The sequence below is a fragment of the Coturnix japonica genome, chromosome 1 (genome assembly GCF_054131305.1).
Source record: "Coturnix japonica strain WE chromosome 1, WE-NBRP24, whole genome shotgun sequence".
Lineage (NCBI taxonomy): Eukaryota > Metazoa > Chordata > Aves > Galliformes > Phasianidae > Coturnix > Coturnix japonica.
This window is the reverse complement of record NC_140663.1, coordinates 89,037,748-89,061,104: the sequence shown is the minus strand read 5'-3', so window position 1 is coordinate 89,061,104 and position 23,357 is coordinate 89,037,748. Positions and strand designations below refer to the sequence as shown.

General features: G+C 35.0%; 1 protein-coding gene across 33 annotated transcripts in view; it reads left to right on the top strand.

Moving 5' to 3' along the window:
* The window catches only part of ROBO2 (roundabout guidance receptor 2), an 862,058-nt gene that overhangs the window by 466,139 nt on the left and 372,562 nt on the right, over positions 1 to 23,357 (top strand). For all 33 annotated transcript variants that reach the window (XM_085527515.1, XM_085527477.1, XM_085527497.1 and 30 more), the window contains exon 2: positions 6,208 to 6,534. In XM_085527515.1, coding sequence (XP_085383641.1) covers positions 6,208 to 6,534 — 327 coding nt within the window. The remainder of the gene's footprint in view (positions 1 to 6,207; positions 6,535 to 23,357) is intronic.

Genomic DNA, 23,357 nt, shown 5'->3' with positions numbered 1-23,357 from the left:
TGACTGACTGGATCTCTGTTCAAGATCTCCGCTTGCTTTCAGTTAACTCCATGGTTAAAAGGGAAGTGAAAGCAACACACTTATTATTTCTAACAGATATGTGTAATAAATGTGTCTGATAAGTACTGCCTAATTGGAACAAGGCATATGAAGAAGCAGGAAAGTGAACAGTAACTGTCCTTCAGTAGATTTAACAAAGTAGCTTCAGGAGTGTCTGTTTCCAAGCTTAATGTTATCTCACACAGAAGTGTTAAGTGACTACATGAGGAAAAATGAACTCAGCCATGGCCACATGACAGATTCTACGTAGCCAAAAGACATAAGCAGAGGCAGTTGAGTCATGTCCATAAAACACATCACTCTTACAGTTGTGATTTGACTAACTGAATTTCAAGGCTTTTTAGTTTGTTGTTGTTGATGTTTTGTTTTTGTTTTGTTTTGTTTGATTTTGTTTTGTTTGTCTAATTGTCTATGTACCCAAGACTATATGACAGAAAAAGGTTCCTTGAACATTAAAAATACATCTTCAGAGATGTCTTTACAGTGAAATTCAGTATATTTAGGCTTTTTCTTGCTTGTGCCTATCACTTTTTTACATGACAATATTATTCTTCTATTAGCTTTGCAGTTTAATTTACTAATAAACAAGTGTTCTGCACCATCTGTGGAAGTGTGTGTTTTTGACAAAACTCTTAAAAGGAATGCATTCAAAACATTCTCAAAAGCATGGAACAAGCTAATTATCTCTTAGACACAACATCAATCACGTTCACCTGCAGCAGGCATAAGCTTTCAAATGGCAATATGACCACCAAAAATGGTGGATGTTTCCATATTCTGCTATTTTATAGTAAACTTTACAGTATGTCCATAAAGTTTTGTCATTTTTCAAGCATTGATTGTTTAGGACCAAATAATATAATATTTTTCTTAAGCATGATCTTTCAAAACTATTGAACTGAAAATGTTTCATGCAGTACATATATTTAAATTATTTTGGATTACTGTTAGTATTTGTACAGTAGAAGGTTATTGTTGTCTCTGTATTTTAAGGCTACATGCAAGTGTGTTAGCAGCTACGTAAGAATAGTAGGGGGTCAGAATACTAAGCAAGTACTCCATATAGTATGGAGTAGTAAGCAAGACATCTGAGTAAGTAGGTAGTATGATACACATAGTGTTAAGCAACTGTTACTTCTGCTATTGAAAGTCTAATCCCATATTTCTTTTTATGGTAGTATACATCTTCAAAATTCTAAAGAAATCAAAAGAAAGAAAAAGAAAAAAAAAAAAAAAAGAATCTTCAGAAAGAGTATAAGAGGAGCAGTTGCCTTAGAGATCAGTTTAGGAAGAGCTTTTCAGCTTGTAGTCAGTCTGGTAGTAGAATATAAGAGGTGGAGGGATGCAAATAAATGGAATATGAAATGGCAGAATGTTGGATATTGTTGACAGGAAAGGATAAATGTAGAAAGGTAAAGGGAGAGTACTGAGAAGTCTCTTGCAGGCAATTCTGCAATCTATATTATGAAATACTGTATCACAGTACTAACATTTATTAACATATTAACTGATTTTATATATGTGTATACATAATTGCTCCGCATTTACAATGAAATCATTTGCCCTTCTGGTGGATATTCTGTGCCTTTTTATTAATCCCTGTTAGCACTGTAGCCACGAACATCTTGCTGATTTACTTTAGAAATGAATTAAATCACTAGGAACTTAATCTACATTGTTGCTTTTCCTGTATGACAGCCCACTGCTTATGTAGAGAATAGGGTTAAATAGGTGAAGTCAAATTTTGATCTTGAAGTGAAGCTAATAAATTAAAACCAGAAGAGCGTGAAGTGCTATAAATGAAAATGGTTTTCCTTGAAATCTGAAAGACAGTGGCATGGGAGGACTAGAAGGTGAATTACCAAATGCCTTTTTCTGTGAAGATATGTGTATATATCACACCCACTCACCTCATTACCCTTCATGTAAGTGTGGTAAAAAAGGGTAAAATATTGACTCAGTTTTCTTGCCTACTTATTGTTGTGTCTCTATAGTAAATCAATTTCTTTAATTGATAAAATTTGTTTGTTCTAATTTATTTAGGCTTATTTGTGTACAGAACCAACCACGCTAAACTGAAAATAAAAGATACTATGTTTATATGCAATTGATGTAGCTTTAACTGTATGATATATTGGATCTCTGAGTAAATTTGTGAAGAAGTCAGAATATCTTAGAAAAAATCTTTAAGACTTGTTGCTGATTATGAGAAATTAAATTAATCAGAACTGCAATATTGTTGAAAAAAGAATGAATGATGTCATCTTTTACTGTTTTCAGATGAGTTTTCTTGGAGGTGACTCTCAGTTCTTGTACAAGACATCTGAATGGGACTGAAGTGCCTTCAGAAACCTGCATTGCAGATTTTTTTTCTTTTCTATTTTTGTCACCTGTCCTCACTTTTTCTTTTCTTTCCATGAGTTTGATTAGAAAGTATGCAAATAACTTTCATAAGTTGCAAAAGTCATAAGAGAGGAAAAGATATTGGTTGGTAAATGTATTTTTCAATGGAAGTACAGCATCTGTACATCTAGCAATTAGAGCATTCTTTAGCCTTTTTGTGACTGTTTTCTTCAGGAACTTCCTCTAACTTAGCTCCAGCATGGGACTAGTCTTTGTATATTCAGTGTCTTGACCTTTATTTTGAGACTCATATTTTATTTTCTCTTCCTTAACAGTGGACTAACTTATATTTTATTATGTTTAGGAATTTCAGATATATTCTCTAGGAAATATATATATATATGTATATATATATATATATATAAAAGTCTGTGTTTACATATGAATATTGGTATCTACCAGTAAAGGCAAAAGTGAAATAAGATAAATGCTATTTATTTTATTTTTTTTTTTTTTTCCCATGCAGTAATTGGAAACTTTTTATTATTTCACTGAGATAAACATTACTAGGAGGTAAATGGCTTTGAATACTATTATTATTATTATTATTAGCTGAATTAGATTTAAAATCTGTTTTTCTTAACAGATATTGTGAACAGATGCAAAACTTGCTGGTTTCTAGATTAAAGTTGAGCAACGGTGAATTAACTGATGATAAACAAGAGCAAACATTTGACGTTAGACTCTTACTTTCCTGTTTATTTGGGGGGGGGGTGGGGGTGGGGGTGGGGGGGATTAAAATATTTTAATCTGTAAAGGTGAAAAATAAATGTGTGATGTGAATCAATGCACTGATATTGCTCTATAAGTTTTCTGCTGAAAATTTACTGATTTGCTCACTTAGGACTGTCAAATTTCAAGTTCCCCTGGTTACTAATGAAATTCTCCATGAGAACCTTAGTCACGTTTTCTGTAGTGAAGGCAGTGGTAGTATTTATTGTACTTCTACAGTGTGTACATCATTTCACATCAGTCCCAAGGCCCTATGCTCTGAAAGTCTAGATATCTCTACTAATAGGTTTCTAATGAGTAGATATCAGAAGCTGCTCTGCAGGTGCTGCTTCATTCCTTACATTATCTATCTCCATTAAAAGGAAAATAAAATAATACATTTATATATATATATATATATATATATACACACACACACACACACACACACACACATATATATTTATTTATTTATATATATATATATATATATAGCTTTTTGAGGGAGAGAACATGGAATTGTGTGATATATAGTATCTTGGTTTTGGCTACTGCAGGGTCTCAGCAAATAAATAAATAAATAAAAATCAGAAATCCCAACAAGGAACTCCTTTAAGGCTATCACGTTGAGCTAATGCTGAAATTGAAAAAACATGAGGTTATTGTTAGTTTTGTGTGTGCTAGATAAAGATGACTTAGCATTGTTTTTATTATGTGTTAAAGGTGTAAACATGCTCACACAATGCTAAGGTGTGTGATCAGCAGTGTTCCAGAGGAGACTGAGATTATATGTTAATTTTCTGTGCTTTTTTGCTTGATAGCATCCAGAAAGTCGTTGCACCTAATTCTTTTATAATTCCACATTCTTTTTTCCTTGTTTTTGAATTAGAGTTAATACAAGAGTATCTGATGTTGTGGCAGATGCTAAAATTGAAGTAGAATCACTGAAAGACTTTGTTTTTTAATTCTGGGCAAACTTCATAAAACATGAGATCAGGGTTTAAATATAACCCAGGGAAAGAAAAAAAAACAAGCTGAACAGAGATGTGTTATGTCTTATTTTTTGTTGCCCCTTTTTGTTTATTGCTCAAGTATGAACAATGAAACATTGAAGATAGGATACTATAATAGACTTGCACATTGTCTTTTTTTTTGGTATGACTGTCTTTTTCTTAACAGAGACTTTTATCACTCTGTGAAATAATAGGCAAAAAAATGTAAGCCTAAAACTTTGTCTCTGAATTAATCGATAAAGCATATTCAAAGCTGCTCTTTTGGAGATGTGTAATAAACAGTCATTTGCAATAACTATATGAACTTGAACATACAATGATTGTTGGAGTACTCTGAGTGTGTATTCAGGGAAGCGCTAATGCTTTCCTTTTTACAGAAGCAGCTTTGAATCAATCATAGATACTGTAGGACTTCTCCAAAGGTGTGTTTTCATCCAACAGCATGTAACAACTAATTTGAAATCGTTACTGTCCATCATGGTAATGACTGCTTAGGGACTCTTATATTTAGAGGTTATTCACATGTTGTATGCATGCATGAGATATAAGTGTATTGGAAATCCTTGAGGGAAAAATTGAGAAGGAAACTGCATGGGTAGTTCAGAATACCAACGCAGACAGCCTGCTTCATTGAATCAACTTGTCATCTTGGATAAATCGTGGTTCCTTCTCTCCACAGAAAGGGGAAGAGAAATACTTTCTGGTCTGTTAGTTCATGGGGTTAATGATATTCCTGTTTCTTCTAATTAAGGTTGTATTTGTAACAGTATCTGGGGCAGGGGAGTCATAGTGAAAGAACAGAAATTTAGCTAGGAAAACACCATCTGAAACAGTCATTTTCAGGCATGTAGACAGTGACTACCTGCCAGAAAAAGAGCCAGTGGAGTCAGGTTTTTGGCTGTGTCTTTTAAACAGCATATCCTTTTAGAGTAACTGTTGGTGCTCAGTTCAGATTTGAAGGAAGGAGTCTACTGAGCTCCATGGTTGAATTGTGTTTATTTTTTTCATAGAATCTTAGAATGGCCTGGATTGAAAAGGACCACAATGATCATCTAGTTTCAACCCCCCAAAAATCCATACATCACAGGGGTGTGTGATATGATCCCTCCCTCCAAACATAGTCTTAGCCTCTCCTTGTTGATGGGCATAGTCTTTGGTGCCCGCATTTCAGCCCTCTCATGAGCACAGATACTCGATAGTCTGAAGTAAACGTTAGTTTTGTGATGTACATGAGTACCAAAGAGGAAGAATTAGTCCTTTTATGACCTGAGGTGAGGCTTTGAATTGGGCTTTGTAAGGTGGAGGCTTTAATTATTTGTTGGAGAAAGCCATTTTCAAAGGGTTCTTTTTAGAATGTAGTGCTTGAACTTCTGAACATTACTGCTAAAAGTTTGTGTAAGAAAATGACTTCATATTTCAGGTCTTTCATTTCTTATTACAAATTTTATTACTTTTCACCATCTGCTTGTTATAATATAGTCAGATCTTCCAGTGTTCTCTGAGAAAAATTAAGAAACACTTAGTCTTGATGTTCTTGCTTGTAACGTTGGGATTTTCTTCACACAACTAACTGGTGTTGCTTTTTTTCCTTCATAATAAGGAATTAATTTGGTAGATATGTAGAGAAATATACATATATGTAGAGGTGTCTCAGTGTTTGGCTTTTAGTACTGTGAAATTTATAGCCTTTGTAATTTCTGTACTGTTGTGTATGAAGTCATAGTCTAAAAATACTTTTTACCTGCAAATTCTCCTGATTGGTTTTGAATGTCTTCTTGATAGGAACAGTGGAAATAAATACTTCTCTGTGTGTGTGCGTGCGTGTGTGTCAAGGTTTATATGGTATAGTCTCTGATACCAGGTGAAAAACAAAGAAACAATATAATCTGTGGACGGATTGTCTTTTTCTGTGCAATTGCTTTGAAAATGTTGGTGACACTGAAAGAGTTTGTGAGATGGTTTTGTGAAGCCAAAGGGGAAAATATATTATCCTTCACTCCACCCATTTCTTTGTCTCTAGGATCCCGTCTTCGCCAGGAGGATTTTCCACCACGGATTGTTGAGCATCCTTCAGATGTCATAGTCTCTAAAGGAGAACCAACAACCCTGAACTGTAAAGCTGAAGGACGGCCGACTCCTACTATTGAATGGTACAAAGATGGAGAGCGAGTGGAAACTGACAAAGATGATCCTCGCTCCCACCGTATGCTGCTGCCTAGTGGATCTTTATTTTTCTTACGTATTGTGCATGGACGCAGGAGTAAACCTGATGAAGGAAGTTATGTTTGCGTAGCAAGGAACTATCTTGGAGAAGCTGTGAGTCGCAATGCATCTCTGGAAGTGGCATGTGAGTAAATCTTTGTATGATTAGCACTGTGTAAAACTTCATAGTTACTTTTATATTGCTATCAAGTGCTTGCACACATTGAGCAGTTTGGGAGATAAATATAGATAAGGATGCCATTTTGTCTTTAGCTGTATCTCTTAGTCAAGGCATTTATACATGCATTTATTCAGTAGCAGTGACCATACAGAATGTGATTTATATAGAAGTACAGTTCTAGCCAGTGTATAATCATGATTGGCACAAACATGGACGAAGGCTAATCTTCCTCTAAAGAATAATGTAATTTCTAAATTATGACTAAAGTTGGTTACGCTGAAACTAATGTGGAAAAATACCTATCATTTAATATAAGGTGCACTGTCTGTTTCTCTTTATTTAGTCATCTGTTACCTCAACAAGAATAGACAGCTTCTTGGTGTCTCATGTTCTGTAGTGCTGGAAACCTCAATGTGTGCTCCTCTATCATAAATTTGATATAGGCCTCATTCATTATGTGAATGGCAAGTGAAATTGTTGGCCATTTCTCATGTCTTCCAAAGCACTCTTATTCTTTATCAATTCTCTTTGTCTTAAAAGAGAAGTCATCACATTTCTTACAGACACCACCCAGCATGCATGATCTGCTTCTAGTAGAGTTAGCAAACACATTCATTACAGTCATAGAGCAACCAGGCTCACCATACATAAAATGTAACATTTTGCTTGTTTAGTAATTTTTGCTTCTTGGTTGTATGGGTTGGAAATTTTTATTTTATATATATATATGTATATATATATATATTTAGTATCGACAAAGCATAGCTGTATTTCTTTGCATAATTGTGTGTTTTAGTATAATTATATATATACTTATATATTTATTAGTATAATTTAGTATAATTAAATTTTGTTCTCCTGCTGGTCTTTAATTTTCCCCTCACAGTTCTACACTTGGGATTAATTTCAGCAAAATTTGTTTGACTGAATTAGGGCTTCAGCACAAACTTTCATCACTTAGTTGGTAGAGAATGGATTTAAGAACATACAAAAAACACATGGTGGCCTAAAAAAATAGAGGTAGAAAAAAGCAAATTTTGTTTGTGATGCAGTTTGGGACTTTTGTAGCTATTGTGATATGATCTTTAGTTTTCAGTCTTTTCATAAATTGCAGAAAATGACATTCTTGAATTAATTAAATGTCGTCATAGACCAAGTAGAACAGACCTGTTCACAGCCTTTTCCTTGTTACAACCTAGGTTAAGAACTCTTTTAAGGAAAAATAAAATCAGGTTTGTTTGAGCCACTAATGTGTATCTGATGATAGAGGCATCATAATATTACTCATTGTAGGTAGGTATTTAGGAACTGAGAAAGTGACCAGTTAAGAAAAGTTGAAAGCTGGGTGAGTATGAATAGAGATAAAATCTAGCTGGATCATTCCTATGTTTGTATACATGTTGGTTTTTGTTTTTGTTTTGTTCTTTTTTAAAGCTATCTATTGAGAAACCCTGTGTGAGAGACATAAACATTTTGAAATCTTTTATAATCATCTTGAGATTCAGAAATCTCCTGTTGATGCTCAGAACACTGTTAAAGTTATGCTTTGAGTTATCAAACTTATGTAATTGATTATTTTGGAATTCAGATGTGCTCTATGTTCTATCTGTTTTCAATGATCCCTAATTCAGTGGCTGCTGTGAGACTCTTGTTACATCTCCAGTCTTTGGCGTCATTTCTTTAACCACTATAACTGATGGCAGGTCATGCATGAACTGCATGTGAGACAGTATGAAACCTTAATAATATCAGGTTTCATTGTCAGGAGGATCATAGAACATGAAACTTTAGATCTGAAACTATAGCTAAACTTTCTGCAATAGCAACATGCACCTGACACCACATTTTTTTATTGTTTTCATAGCTTTGAAATTTAACTGACTGAATTTTCCAGTTAAACGGTTTAGCAGTCTAAGGCAGGCATTCCGTTTCCACTTAGATTAAACAGTGCTTTGTCTTTCCTTGAGCCATACCATGATTATGATTACAGGAAGGTATGTTCAAAGAAAAAAACCTCAAGCTGTAATCATCTGTTAAATTTTAGAGATCCTCTTGTTTTATGCTCACTGGTTACAAAAGCATATGGCAATGTTAGAGGAGTATCAAAAGAAGCCTGTGGATACCCCAACTGCTCAATTTTCCTTGATTTTGAGACTTTTGTCTATAAATTAAGTTTTAAAGTGTCTTTTAGAGAACAGCTATTTCTAATGTCAGCATTTCTTGACTGAAAAAGGTGGGCAAGCCTGTAACAGGACATGTGCATGCTTGGGAAATGAGTTGTTGCTGACAGCCTGTTGTCAGCAGTGAGTCCTCATTCTCCTGTTTTCCACACTTCCAAGGGCAGTGAGTTGCCTGGATGCCAGGGCCCTGTCTGAGGGAACTGAGACAGCCACATGCAATCAGAGTTTCCTTCTGCTATCTCTAATGGTGTTGAAAACTGCTCTTTCCACACTGAGCTAAGCTGTTTTCATCACCAGAGAAAAGGTGATTGTCCTTTGCTGACAACAGGGTTTTGGATTACTAGATAGCTGCAGGTGGCCTCAAATTGTGCTATTAGAGAAAAACTTCTGCTTTTTACAGGTCTAAAGTGCTTGAATCTGCTATTTTAGTGGAAAAATCAGCAATTGTTTTACTTTCCTCATTATATTGTCATTTCACGCTAATGCACACTTGGAACGTTAGAATTTTGTATGAAGAAATATTTTGGCATTTTCTGTACCTGCTAACCATGGTCATGCTTATGCTATTACATTAATTTTGATTCATTCTTCTACCTTTCCTTTTTTTTCCCTTCCATGGTCACCTGGCACAAAAGCACCAAAACTGAAAATCTTCTGATGTACCCATTAGACAGAAGAAAAAGCTTAAGTGAAATTCAGTTCAGTCATGTAGTGATTCAGAGCACAGAAAGTGGCCCATCTTGAATGTAATCACTTTGCCCCTTGGTTCTGAAGTGATTTTTACTAGTCACTGAGGTGCCTGAGCTCTTTTTTTATGAAGGAGCAGTTAACATCTTTCCCAAGCATGATGAATTTAGATGTCAGTCCACCCAAAGGATTTAAATCTGCTTTTAAATCCATGCCTATTGAAAGTACGTGCATACAGTTAAAGGGAAATGTTTGTATCTATTTAGATACGTAATCAGAAAAGTAGACCCATTGAACTGTAGAATATTCACAGAAAATATCTCAAAGATCTGTGAGGAACTTTGATCTGAGAAGCTACTTAAAGAACATCCTTACCATAGAGAACATGCTTTAAGAACTGTTTGTAATTTTAAGGAGTGTTTATTCCAGAGGATATTGAGGGAGACACAGGTGTTTGTATCATAAGGCATAGTTTGGGCTAGACATGATGTATTCTGTTTCATTCTTCTTAAATGCATCAGTCAGTGGTGTGTTTTGTTAGGGTCACTTCCCCTTCCCCTTCCCCTTCCCCTTCCCCTTCCCCTTCCCCTTCCCCTTCCCCTTCCCCTTCCCCTTCCCCTTCCCCTTCCCCTTCCCCTTCCCCTTCCCCTTCCCCTTCCCCTTCCCCTTCCCCTTCCCCTTCCCCTTCCCCTTCCCCTTCCCCTTCCCTTTTCTTATTGTTTCTCAAACTGTAGAAGATAATTCTAATGCTAGCAACAGAACCATTTTTTCACTGTGATAAATTCTTATGTAGTTTTTATGTCTTATGATTCAATCATTGCAAATAAATGGTCTAGTCCTAAAACATTTAAATGAATCTTATTCAAAATAGTAGGACTTTTTTTTTTTTTTTTTTTTCCCATTTAAATGTTGCAGTTTTTTAAACAAAACTGAACCAGGATGGCGTTACTAGAAATATCTTAGCAGCAAAACTTTCTTGGGAGTTTTAGAAAAGGAAGTTAATCTTATTTTTATGAAATTGCTTTAATTCTTGAAAATCATTCTTGAAAACTTCCAGTTTTAAAATAAAGGCGTGTTTTTTTTACAGTGTATGAATTGACGTGATTGAACCAGTGTGGTGGTGTTTTCCAGTGGGACTATCAAGAGATAGAGATAGGATTTCAATCCCCAGCAATGGGGCGCCACATGTAAGCAACAGAAAGAGCATGAGGGGTCCTCACTCTGAGTCACCAGCCTCTGATCCAGCCTGAGTCAGCGGCAGCCCCTAGGGAGAGCAGCTGTAGCCCCAGGTGTTAAATATGTGACAGCAGCTTGATCTATCGACCGCTGTAAGAGGGGACTTCGGCCTAAATGAAAATTCATGAAAAATTGATGAAGTCCCCAGATTATTTTTTTTCCTCTTTTCCTTTTTCGCTGCTGTGCCAACGCAGCAAGGAGAGATTAAATGAGGTGTTGAACGCTTTAGTGGCAAGGAGGTTGCGGTTCAAAGGTCAGAAGGTCAAGGTAGGGGAAGAAAAGACCAATTTTCTACCTTACTTTCTTTTAAAAGAAAATACTAGGCTTTTCAGATTAGCTAGGATCTACTTCCATTTTAATATAAAAATCCATTTTAATATAAGAATAATGCTTGGGAATATTCACAAATAAGATTCTTTTCTGCATGCGTTGGCAAAGGGTAGAAGTGTGTGGGTTGCTGCTAATAGAAAACAGTGGAAGACTTGGCTTCATAATTCAATTGGAGAACCAGAAATAGATTTAATTTTGTGATGGCAGTGTAAATTTGGGTTTTCATCTTTCCGAATCCATGCTTGAACTGAAGTCATTTGGAGAAAGGTCTTGCATTATTTATATGTCACAGATTGCTTGAATAGCAGGCTTTGAAACACTTTCCAAACATAATGATCTTGTTTATGTTAAATTCGAAACTGAATTATGTTTTATCTTTAACAAGAGAGGTTATAGTAATACACTGAATTTAGTGTGAGGAGTCACAGGTGTACTCCAAAGCAATTGTAGGCCACATCTTACACATGGGAGAGAGTAATTTTACAAATAAAACTAGTGTGTTGTAGTACTAAGCGAATAAAGGCTGGAAGATATGAAATGCATGCTATGCAATCATCTCTGCACCACGAAGCTAATGACAATTTGCAGCAACATCTGCAAAAGGCTACAATGTGCTCATAAAAATGGGGATAATCATTTCACTTGACATATTTAGAATAAAGATCACCTGTAAAAATAGCATTAATACCTAGAAAAATGTATGTGTCTCTGAAGTGGATGGATTATTTTTCATCTAGTTTCTGTTAAACATATGATGTACATATACACATTGTTATGAATTCAAATGTCTGAGTCTGATTTGCTTTGGTCAAGGTTACACTAGTGTGTGATGACATAAAGTTCATTTACTTACATCCCTTTCATCCTCCTTCTTTTCAATGGCATGTGAAGAGCTTGCTGTTGGAATCTACAATCTTATACTTTCATTAAGGCAAAAGTAACTGTTTTAGAGATTGAAATGCTGGAGATTGATTCTTACTGAATTCTGGGGATGTGTAATAGTAGGACACTGAAAATCATAGTGCTTTTTCTTCCTCTTAATTTTTCTAGGAGTAAATATAACCCAGCACCTGTAATGAAAATAAAATCCTCCATGTGGAAGAAAATACAGAAAGTTATATCTGGTTAGATAACCGGGGACGCGGAAAGTTCTGTAAGATCAGTGGAACACTTAACGCCTGTATACTTCTGAAATTTGAATGAAAGAGATGTTTTTTTGTGATTAGGTTGAAACTATTGCAGATACTATTTTTAGAAGTTGTAACAAAACATGACATTTTTGTGTAGGGCACAATTTAATCCTTACAGTTGCTGTTTGAAATAAGAGGTTAATAAATGCCAAAGAGTGAAGTACATTCATATTGCAACATACAATATTATCACTAGCTTTAGCATAGTAGAAATAGTTTCCCACATCCAGAAATGGTTAAAGAAGCTTTCTGTAGCATCTCTGATTTATTCCTTGATTTTTTTCTGCCCACAGTCTACTCATTTTCCACCTAAAATAGAACTTCCAGCGTTACATTTTAGAAGCTATTTGCAGTGCTCTTGATCTGAATCTGCTTCTAATAATTTCTTGCACATTTCCTCATTTGATTTTTATCGGCTTACTTCCTTCCCCTTGCCTTTGATTTCTTTTTCTTTCTTTTTTTTCTTTTCTTTTTTTTTTTTTTTTCTTTTTTTTTTTTTTTAATCAAATCCTGCTGTTTATATATCTTCGAATGTTCTACCTGATAAAATGTTGAAAGCAAAAGAACGGTTGATGACTTTAAAGAAACCTTGAAAGAGATCACCTATTGGCTGATCTTTGGTTAGTGTGCACGTCTCGTACTCAGTTTTTAGTTGACATTTCTCTGATTTTTAGTTCATCCGAGAAATGAAAAAAACAAGATAACACTGCATTTTTACACCTCTGTTCCCTGTGCTCAGGAGCCTATAAGCACTGTTTGAATATTAATTGAAATATTAGCTATTGTTGGCATATGCTTCAGACATGTTGTACTATTCTCTGATGTCAAATAGGCTTTAAAAAATACTCATTTGAAGCAATACTCCAGATCATTCATTTGCAAATGTTGCATGATCTCAATACAAATGAAGTTCATTACTATGCTAATTAACATCAATTATTAGGGTGAGATTGGTGGATATTTTATACACATACACACATACATGTATGTGTATAGCTTTTCATTCTGATAATCACTGTATTTGTTTGAGGAAACCAGAATCTTCGCCTTTTTCCGTATTTTTTTCTTTGTTCAGAGATTATTATCTTTCCCCTGCTTCCATTCTTGGAGAACTAAAATATAATCATGGCTTTGGTGATACTTCCAATTCAGATGTTTTCACAGATGTTGTACTTTGAATAAGTTTATGCTACTTGGAACTTATATGGGAAACAAAGTGGTAGTTTTTTGTTATTCTGCCCTTACTTGAATTTTTCAAGTGGCAATGATGTGAACTTATGGTGATATTTTGGAAACTGCCTCATCATGTTAGAAGAGGGAGGTACGTGGTTACTTTCTGCTGTCTCATAGGTATGTTTAGCAGCATATAAAGGGTTGCAGAGACATGAAAAATTAGGATCCCTGGATCACCGAGTAACTTGTATTCTATACAACTTCATTTTTAAATTCCATTCAGTACTGTTTCAAGCTACTCTTGGAAAAGAAATTTGGTTGCTTTTCACTTCAGCCCCTGAGCTCATACCAAACCCTGTTTCTGTTAGAAGCTTTCCTTGGAACATAGGTCTTCCAATGAAAGTGAAACAGTTCTAAAGTATCCAATGTAAACATAAACATTCTTTATTTTTGCTTGTTCTGTGGTAAGATTCTCCCTTAGTTCAGTTATTTTCTCTTTGTGTTTATAGACCAGAGTGGTATCACTTCTCATCTGTCCTATTGCTAAGTTAAACAAGAAGAGCTCTTGTCTCCTTTTGGAAAATATTTGCTTGATCCTAGTAGTCCTTTCTTCACCTGTTCCAGTTTTCATTCATTTTCTGAGATGTGGGTGGCTATAGAGAATATAATGTTTAAAGGCCAGAATGCTAAAAGTTATGAACTAGCATTTAATAACTACTTTCACTGTTCCCTTACCTGTCTGTCCTGTGATCATGTTTGACTTTTTTGAGGCATTTGGTAGGTCACTAGTTATTCTGTGGTGATCTGGAGCATATTTTTCTCTATAATTTGTAACAGATGAGCTTCTACTTTACAGCATAGTTTCCTGTCATCATTTCTTGAGCGTATGAACTTGCATATTCTCTTATTCTCATGTCTCCCATGTTCGTCTTCAACTTGGACAATAATCTTATATTGTAATAGAAATGGATATGAAGTTAAACTTTTGATGTGGTTTGGATGCTGAATCCCTGTGTTTTCTTCATAAAAGCACAGTTGAAGTAGATAAATGAAATTTCTTATTTTTTATTTTATATAAAAGAAATATGTTAGTGATATTCTCAAGACAAAATTGTTGTGGTTTTTTGTTTGTTTGTTTGTTTGTTTTCCCATGATATTTGCAAATTCATTACGGATGGATTTAGCCTTTGGAATATGCACACTATCAGATATCATTATGACCAGATATTTTGATTTCTCTGTGGTCATGCACAGCTTTTGAGAATGGCACATCATTTGCTCTGCTGGGTCATACCAGTGGACAGTCTTAGTTGCAAATGACGCTGTCTGGAGAGAACACATGAGCTTGAACACTTTAAGTGGTTCGTTCCCTACATGGATTCTGGGGAAGTACAAACTTTGAATTAAGAAAATTAGATATTGCCTCCCAGCAGGAAGAAAAGCAGTTGCAAATAAGAAGAGTATATTTCATTTGGTAGCCTTTTACTGTTCTTAGTAGCTTTAGCAAGCTAACATCTTTCCTGAGTCCACAACTGTGGAGTGAAAAGGCTGATGCTTGATGTACGTCATACATTTACAGTGATGATTCTTCTAGGACAGACCAGAAGCCTTGTTTAGTATCTTTAGAGATGTTAAGAGACACAGGCCAGTAAATTTATGTCCAGGTCGCAATTGGAAACACTATCTATGCTATCCTCTTTCCACTCAACCCACTAGTACTTTAGAAATGTCTCTTAACATGTTTTCAGTCTGTCTTTTCTTTCCCACTTCACAAAATTGAATCTGGAAATGGTTGGAATAGCTGGAAGTTTAATTTCTATATGTAGCTGGTTTCTTCAGGAGAAGAAAATATGTGCATGCAAAAAAAGAGCCTTTAAGGTGTTTTAGCACTCTCTCTTTTTCCAGTTAGTGTTAGGAAAAGGCACAGGTAATGGAAAACCTGTGGTAGTTGAAAATGTTTGTTGTGGATGGAACAGAGTCATCACAGTAACTAGGATATTTGCTGTCTTTGGTAAGAAATTCAGTAAGAGAGAGCAATTGGGGTATATACTAGATGTTACTGAGGTAGCCTGGAAAATTGAAGGAACCTTCTTGAAGGTATGTCAGGATGAATTTCTTTTCTAGCAAAGCACCTTGGTTACTAAAGAGTAAATTGTGGAAAAACAAAACAAAACAACCCTGAAATATTTTTTAAAAGCATTTGCTTTCGTATTTAATCAATGTTGCTTCCAACTCTGTTGTTTCATTGATATATATTTTTTGTACATCTTGTGGTAAGGATCAGTAACTAGAAATCATGTCTTCTCTGTACTAGTCTAGTTCTTGGGATTATCAGAGAATGTTCACTTTTTGAATTGTTAGATGAGGAGGTCAATAGTCTCTAGTCTGGATACTCTGCTGAGAAGCGTGATATGAAACACTCTGCATGCTAACAATAGAAAAAAATTATAGCTCCTACTCATTAAGGCAGCAGCTACACAATTCTAATCCTAGACTTTCACTGCGGGACAAACTTAAGTACCTGATACAAATGTGTAAGTTCTACTTCTGGAAATGCATGCATAAAAGTGAGTAACAATTCTATAGATTGTTTTCCTTGAGATTCAGAGTCATTTGTTCAAAGTCAGAAGGCAAATCTTTTAACTGATCGTGTGATACCATAAGAATATGAGGGACATTTATCATTTGTTTGTCTTCCTCTGCTCTGTAGGAAAATAAAGGTGATGTGTTCACATACTTTTGTTCAGATTGTGTTACTACTTGAGCAGCATCTGAGTGTGGGTGTATTAATGTAAGCTTTTGACTTTCTAAGAGATTTTACTTGTATTATGGAAACTTTGATTGTCCATCTTGTTGAAAGACATAGATTTTTTTTTTTTTCCTTTTTTTTTTTAATTTCTTCTTCCCCCATGAAACACAGAAACACAAACAAAAAACTTCCCTTTGGTTCCAAGAAATTGACATCTTAATCAAACAAATGGGCAAAGAGGAGAAAGAAGCTACAGTTTGATGAAAAATATCATAGAGCTACTTCTTCCCCACCACTGCATTTAGTCTGAATGATATCTTCACTGAAGCCGATGCTTTTATCTTTTATTTTGAAATTGGAAGTGGGGAGTTTGGGTGAGAACCCTCTTGTATTTGTTTTGTTTTGTTTTCTTTTGTCATTGTTGTTTCCTTTTTAAACTGGATTTTAATTTATTTGGATTCTAAGAACTTGCTTTCACTTGCTAGAATAAAAGCTTGTCTTTGACTATTCTGCTTTAAATTTACTTAATAATTTTGCCATTCATCAAAATATTTTGACTGATAATCATAAATACACTGGGCATACATGCAAGGCTGGGCTTATATGTCATAATATACCTGCATATTGAACAAATGAGAATTTGGTTTCTGTCATTTTCTTCTAATGCTGCAGATGTGCTTACAACTACCTTAATAATACTAATTTTTCATCCCTCTTGGAAATAATTTGACTTTTGCAGAATAGCTCATTACAAGGAAAGAAGATCTAAAGAAAATAATTTAACAAATATGATAAAGGAAGTTTTATATCTGTATGCCATCATATTCCTAGCAGTGGCATACAGAATTGTTGAAGAAGCAGAACATAATATATTTATTTATTTGCTAGAGCTATGGAAATGCGAGCACTTAAATTGTAATGAAATATTGGTAATGGTGTTTATGACCTGTGCAACATATGGTTACATTATATTTTGTCTTTTTAATTTTTAATGAATATACATGCTATTAAAAAAAATATCACTGAAGTACATTAATGTACACTCTCACTGTATATCAAAGCCAGTCTATGATATTGTTTTTTTGCTTCCTTTCCAACAGATCTGTACATCCACAAATAGTGACAGAAAAAAATGCTAAATTGATTTATTTTTCTTATTTTTAGTGCTTTCTGCTATGATACTTATCAGATATTTGTTAAACACTTTTTTTTCTTAAGCAAAAGGGCAAAAAAATACCCTAAAAAAATCAAGGAATGGTGTAAGGACCTGATCTTCTTTCTGTATATTACATCAACTGCAGGGAACATGTGTTATACTTCTGCTGTTCTTCCACCACCTATGCCAAACTCCTCAGTTGAGGTGACCTCTGAAGTGACTGCTGCAGTGAGTGATGCAGTTAATGAGATCCAGCGACACCATGACCCTGACCCTCTCATGGCCCTGGTTTTCCTCATCCATCTTCCTAGCTCCACAGGTTTTGATGTGCTGTGTGGAAACAAGATCAAGCAAGTGTGAATAAACAAGTTCAAAGCCTTCTGTCATGGCTGCCAACACAGAACATCAGGAAAATGAAACATTAATAACGTGCTGCTGGGGAGACGTTGTTTTACCATAGGAACACCTGGGGAAAGTACCACTTTTCTAGGTGATCAGTTATTTGCATGCCAGGAAAAGTTTAAGACTTCTGTGAAGACTGCAAGTTTGGCCTGCCATTCTTCTTAGTCATGAAGCCGGCAGCTATCAAACAGAGACAGAGAATACGTTATCCAGAATAATGTTGAAAAACCTCATAAGAAAGAAGCACCCTTTGCTTGTATAATGTGCTATCTATGTGGGCTTAGATTCACCAGAAATAATTGGAGGGGATTGGTTTTTTAGTTTTTTTAGTTTTTAACCTAATGTGAAAAAAACAGTCTGAGATGTATGGCCTTTATATTTGTAATGTATAAATTATGCTTAAGGAATATCTTACAAGAGGAGTTTTATGTTTTGTCTTAAGCATTATGAGGGGGTGGGGTGGGGTGGACAATGCCATAATGTGATTTGAACATTGAATTCATAACTGCAGTTTAGATGATGAGATAATAAAATATACTTTTACTTTTCTGGTTGTGACAGGGGTTCAGGTAGTGTCTGTCTTCTCTTTGTCAAGGCGTTCCATTTATCCTGTGACACTTCCTCATCAGTTGACTGGTTGGGAATTAAATACATTCATTTAGTTCAATGGGTCAGAGCTGTTGCATGGATAGAAAATTACAGATGGATTTTTGGTTTCATCACCTCTGACTTCTGGCCTTAGCATAGTTCATCATCTTGCATGTTCATAACATATTTGCCTGAGCAGTAACATGCTCAGCTACCTTTGTGATAACAGCTATGGGTACTAGGTACATTGCATTTAGGATGGATAGGACCAGTGTCATAGAAATTAGAAGGGCATCTTTTGTGGTGATAAAAACTCCCATTAGTACTACTGGAGAATTCACTAGTGTCAGTAGAAAGCTTAGTAAGTTACAAGGAGTTAGTTCACCAGTATTTGTCTTTACCCATAGCATTTCAAGGAATAAAAGTCATTTTGAAATTGAAGGAGCTTTCATTTTCTGTGACAGTTAACTAACTGTACACTTATGAGGCAGAAAATAAGTAATGTTTTTTGGAGTGTAAAAATAGGGTAGTCTATCTTGGTCTCTCTGAGTAGCATCCTGTCCCTTGGGCATGTTAACTGCACCACTCAGCTTGGTGTCATTCTTAACAATGCAGAGGGTGCACTCGATCCCACTGTTGCTGTCATTGATGAAAGTGTTAAAGAGCACTGATCTCAGTACTGACTTGTGACTTATACCACTTGTTTCTGATCTTCATCTGGTCATTGAGCCATTGATAACCACTCCCTGGGTTCAGCCTCACAACCAGTGCCTCATCCATTGAACAGTCCACCCATCAAATCCATGTCTTTCCAGTTTGCAGGGAGAGATGTTATGGAGAGTCATGTCAAAGTCCTTATTGAAATCCAGGGAGATGACATCAGTGTCTCTTCCCTTGTCCACCGATGCAGTTACATCATCGTAAAAATCATCAATGTTGATCTGGCAGGACCTGCCCTTGGTGAAGCCATACTGGTTATCCCATATCACCTCTTTCTCTTCCATGTGCCTTCCCTGGCACAGAGATGAGACTGACAGGTTGGTAGTTCCTTAGGTCATGCTTTCTACCCTTCTTAAAAATGGCTGTGATGTTGCCTTTTTTCCACTCATTGGGGACCTCACCTAGCTGCCTTGACTTTTCAAATATCATCAGGAGTGGCTTGGTGACTACATCAGCCGGTTCTCTCAGCTCTCTGAGTTGCATCTCATCAGAGCCCATAGAGGCATCTTTATTTCATTCTAGTTATTATTACTGACAAAATCTTAGTTTAATATATATTTTTTTCTGGTCTCCAGTCCTAAAAGTTAGTGTGAATAAACCCTGTTGGAGGTGATGCATTTCTGGGTTACAGAAATCAGACTTCATATGCTGACATTTATGACAAAATAGGAAGATTCATGGGAGGTCTTAAGTGAGTGGAGAAGCTGTTTTAGACTTCATAGCCTTTCCAAGCCTTATACAGTAACAGTGGCTACCATGGCAGAGTAGTTAATCCTTCAGAAATTCTTGTAATAATTGAGAACTATCTATCTTCTCAGTGTTTGTTGCAATTACACTAAACTTACACTAAGGAGATTTTCACTTTTCCAGTATTCTACTTGTGAGAGTGTTAATTTCATGCCTCCTTTGTTTTGAACTTTAGAGAATATAATGCTATTTTTTTCAGCTTCTCATTTCTCTGTACTTTACTATAGCATTGTCTGTCTTCATAGCATCTTCCAAACATAATTCTATGGTGCTTTCCAAGTGTGGGGCACAGTGTGTTAAATGTTAAGCTACTTTGCACTTGCATATGTATTCAATAACTAGATATCCTAGAGTTCCTTTATCAGTGCAAGATGCAATTGGTTAGTAAGGCAAATTCCTTCATTATGGCTTTTGATTTTACTGAATAATTCTTGTGTTTCCCATTTGCATTAGGGACTTCAGAATGGGAGCTCATTTTTCTCCTAGGTGTGGTTTTAGTTTTTATGTAGGAAGTAATAAGAGAGGAGGAAGATAATAGGAAAAAGAACGATAAATGACTGCAGTGCAAAAGAAGTATGAAGATGATATATTAAGAAAAAAATGAAAATTTTTGTTCATCAGCAGTTAAGGCCCTGTTGTGAGATTTTTCATTTTCTGGCTTTATTGGAATGTGTTATGACTTATGTATCATTTCAGAGAGAAAACCACTTAAAGTTATTTCCTCACAGTGACATATCCTTATTTACTGTAAGCACTCAAGTTATAAAACAAAATTAGAGGCTCTCGATAAGGTTATTACTGGATAAAAGGGAGATACCAGCCCCTGTTACTGAAATAATGTAATATATGGAGCTATACTGCAAGACAGCGGTTAGAGTTTATCTGCAATGCTCTTGTTTATTATGGATCACATTTCATTGGAGATACTTGTCAATGTAGTTGGATTTCTTTTTTCTTTTTTTTTTTAAAGTAAAGATGCTGCTCTCCTACAGTTTGGAGTTTACTAGCTTTCCCAGATAATGTATATGTCTTGCATGTTTAAATGATGCTTAAATGACACTTTATAGGGAATATGTAGCTACTTTTTGTGAAGGCTTATTTTTAGTCTTCAGAATGATACATAAGAGATTTATTTTTTTGAGAATGTGTTCTGTGCGTACAGAGGTCTTCCGTAATTGAACTGGACACCAGCTTTGGCTAACATTAGTGCTGCTCAAGTGGAGCTCAGTGATAGAATAGGTATTTAATGGCCAAATAAAGGAATGTAATATAAATAAATGTGCTATTCTACTGTTGCAGCCTCAGATATAGAATCAGAAATGATGGGCATGGAATTATAGAGAAGAATTATTTTCACTGGTGAAATTCTAATAAAGCTTCTGTGTTGGCACTGTATTAAAAATGACTTAAGTCATGGATTCAGTCATATTCAAGATTAAAGGAGCCGTAATTCTTATGGTTTTCAATCCTTTCCCTTTCCCTTTCCCTTTCCCTTTCCCTTTCCCTTTCCCTTTCCCTTTCCCTTTCCCTTTCCCTTTCCCTTTCCCTTTCTCTTTCCCTTTCCCTTTCCCTTTCCCTTTCCCTTTCCCTTTCCCTTTCCCTTTCCCTTTCCCTTTCCCTTTCCCTTTCCCTTTCCCTTTCCCTTCCCTCTCTTTCTCTCTCTTTCTCTCTGGAAACAAAATTTCTTCTTCCTGTTTAACTATTAATAACCACTGAATAAAATATTTGGCAGTATAGATTTCACTTTTTTTCCCCCTTTTAGACAGTAGTTAATCCACCTTTTGATTAGGATAGTGCTATGGTTTTATTTTTTTCTGCTACAGATCTCCTGTATTTTTCCACCTCTGTTTAGAAAATCATTTGTTACTTCTTTATCTTAGAAAAGTTTGTGAGGTGATGTGAATATATTATTGATCTGAAATATTAAGCTAATGAAAGAACCACTGGTAAATGAGACATGTTTTGCTTCAGTTGATATGAGTGAGCCCTGTTCACCCATTTGATAAGTATTTAACCACATACACAGTTTTGAATGCAAGTCATTCTTTTAGCCCAGGGAGATTTAGTGTGCATATGCCTGCACATTTTCTTGCATACCCACAAAGGCACATTTCTTTCAACTTCATCCTTTGTTGGCTTTTTTTCCTTTTTCTTTTTTTTTTATTTTTTATTTTTTTAATTTTTTTTTAACATCCTGAATATATTGGGAAGGGAAAGTGGAGAGGAGGCATTAATCTAGAGGAGATTATCCCAAAGCACTGAAGAACACATACAGTACTTAAAATGACTTTTAACCCAAGGTTGACATTTGACTTGATTTACAGTTGACAATATCCTTTTGAGATCTCTGATTTATAATCAACCTCATTAATTCTTGTGACTTTTCTTGTTTCATTTTATTGACACAGAAGCTGTATTTTTTTTTCAGAAAATGAATTCCAGTTCTTTGTCACAGTCCCCTGATACAAAAATGAAGTAAAGTTGAACTACATGTATGCTTGTAATATGACAATAGCTCTGCTCTTTCACTGGGAGAAGCATGCAGGAATTATCAAGTTAGACCCTAGAATTTGCATCAATTGTTGCGGTGTCAAAGCTGCCATATTAATATTCTCAGTTTTCCATTTCAGTGGTTAAATATAATACAGATCAATCTAATGAGGTTTTAGGTACACCAAGTACTTCTTGCTTTTGCAGCTGCATGGTCTTGAGTTAAAAATAAGCTTTTTTAAAAAAATGTAGTAATAACTGATAAAAAACTTGTACTTTAAAATAAAAGGTGAAATTAATTTGGTTGGAAATTAGCAAGTAAAGAAAAATCAGTTTTGTTTGAGTATTTTATTTTTTTATTTTTTTGATTGAAACAAAATATTGTTGTATTGGGAAGCAATGTTTAAATATTTAAATTTGTAGAGTATATGTTGAACACAATTTTAGATGGCCTTAAGGGAGCCTAAGAATGAAAACTCCTCAAACCTCTGTAATTAGAGATTGATGGCACTGACTGCTTTAATATCTAACTACCTAAATACTATGAGGGGAAAATAAAATAAAATAAAATAAAATAAAATAAAATAAAATAAAATAAAATAAAATAAAATAAAAAAAAAAAAGAAAGAAAGAAAGAAAGAAAGAAAGAAAGAAAGAAAGAAAGAAAGAAAGAAAGAAAGAAAGAAAGAAAGAAGAAAAAAGCTTTCTAAAACTGAATACAGAGCTTAGATTAATAGATTCAGAGTTGCAAAATCATAACCTTCTTATATTTATGTCAAGAGCAGAGGAGCAGGACGATTTTTTTTATAATACACAAAGGCTTTGCTCGGTACGCTACATTTTACAAGTATACCAAGTGTTAAAGTGGTTTTTTTTTTGTTGTTGTTAAATAATTTTCATGTGATCGTTCATCTTGACAGTACAATTGTCTGGTGAAATAATGTCACAAACCATGTCTGATTTATTTGAAGCCTAATATAGGCATTAATTGCTTTATCCAATCTCTTCTCTACTTTCCTAGTCTTTAGGTTAGTATAAACCTGCACTGACTGCATTCCAGAAAACAAAGACAAATGTGGACATTTTTGTGGTGGTTACCAGCTAGGAGCCAGAGGAAATTGTACTCATAATGGTTATTT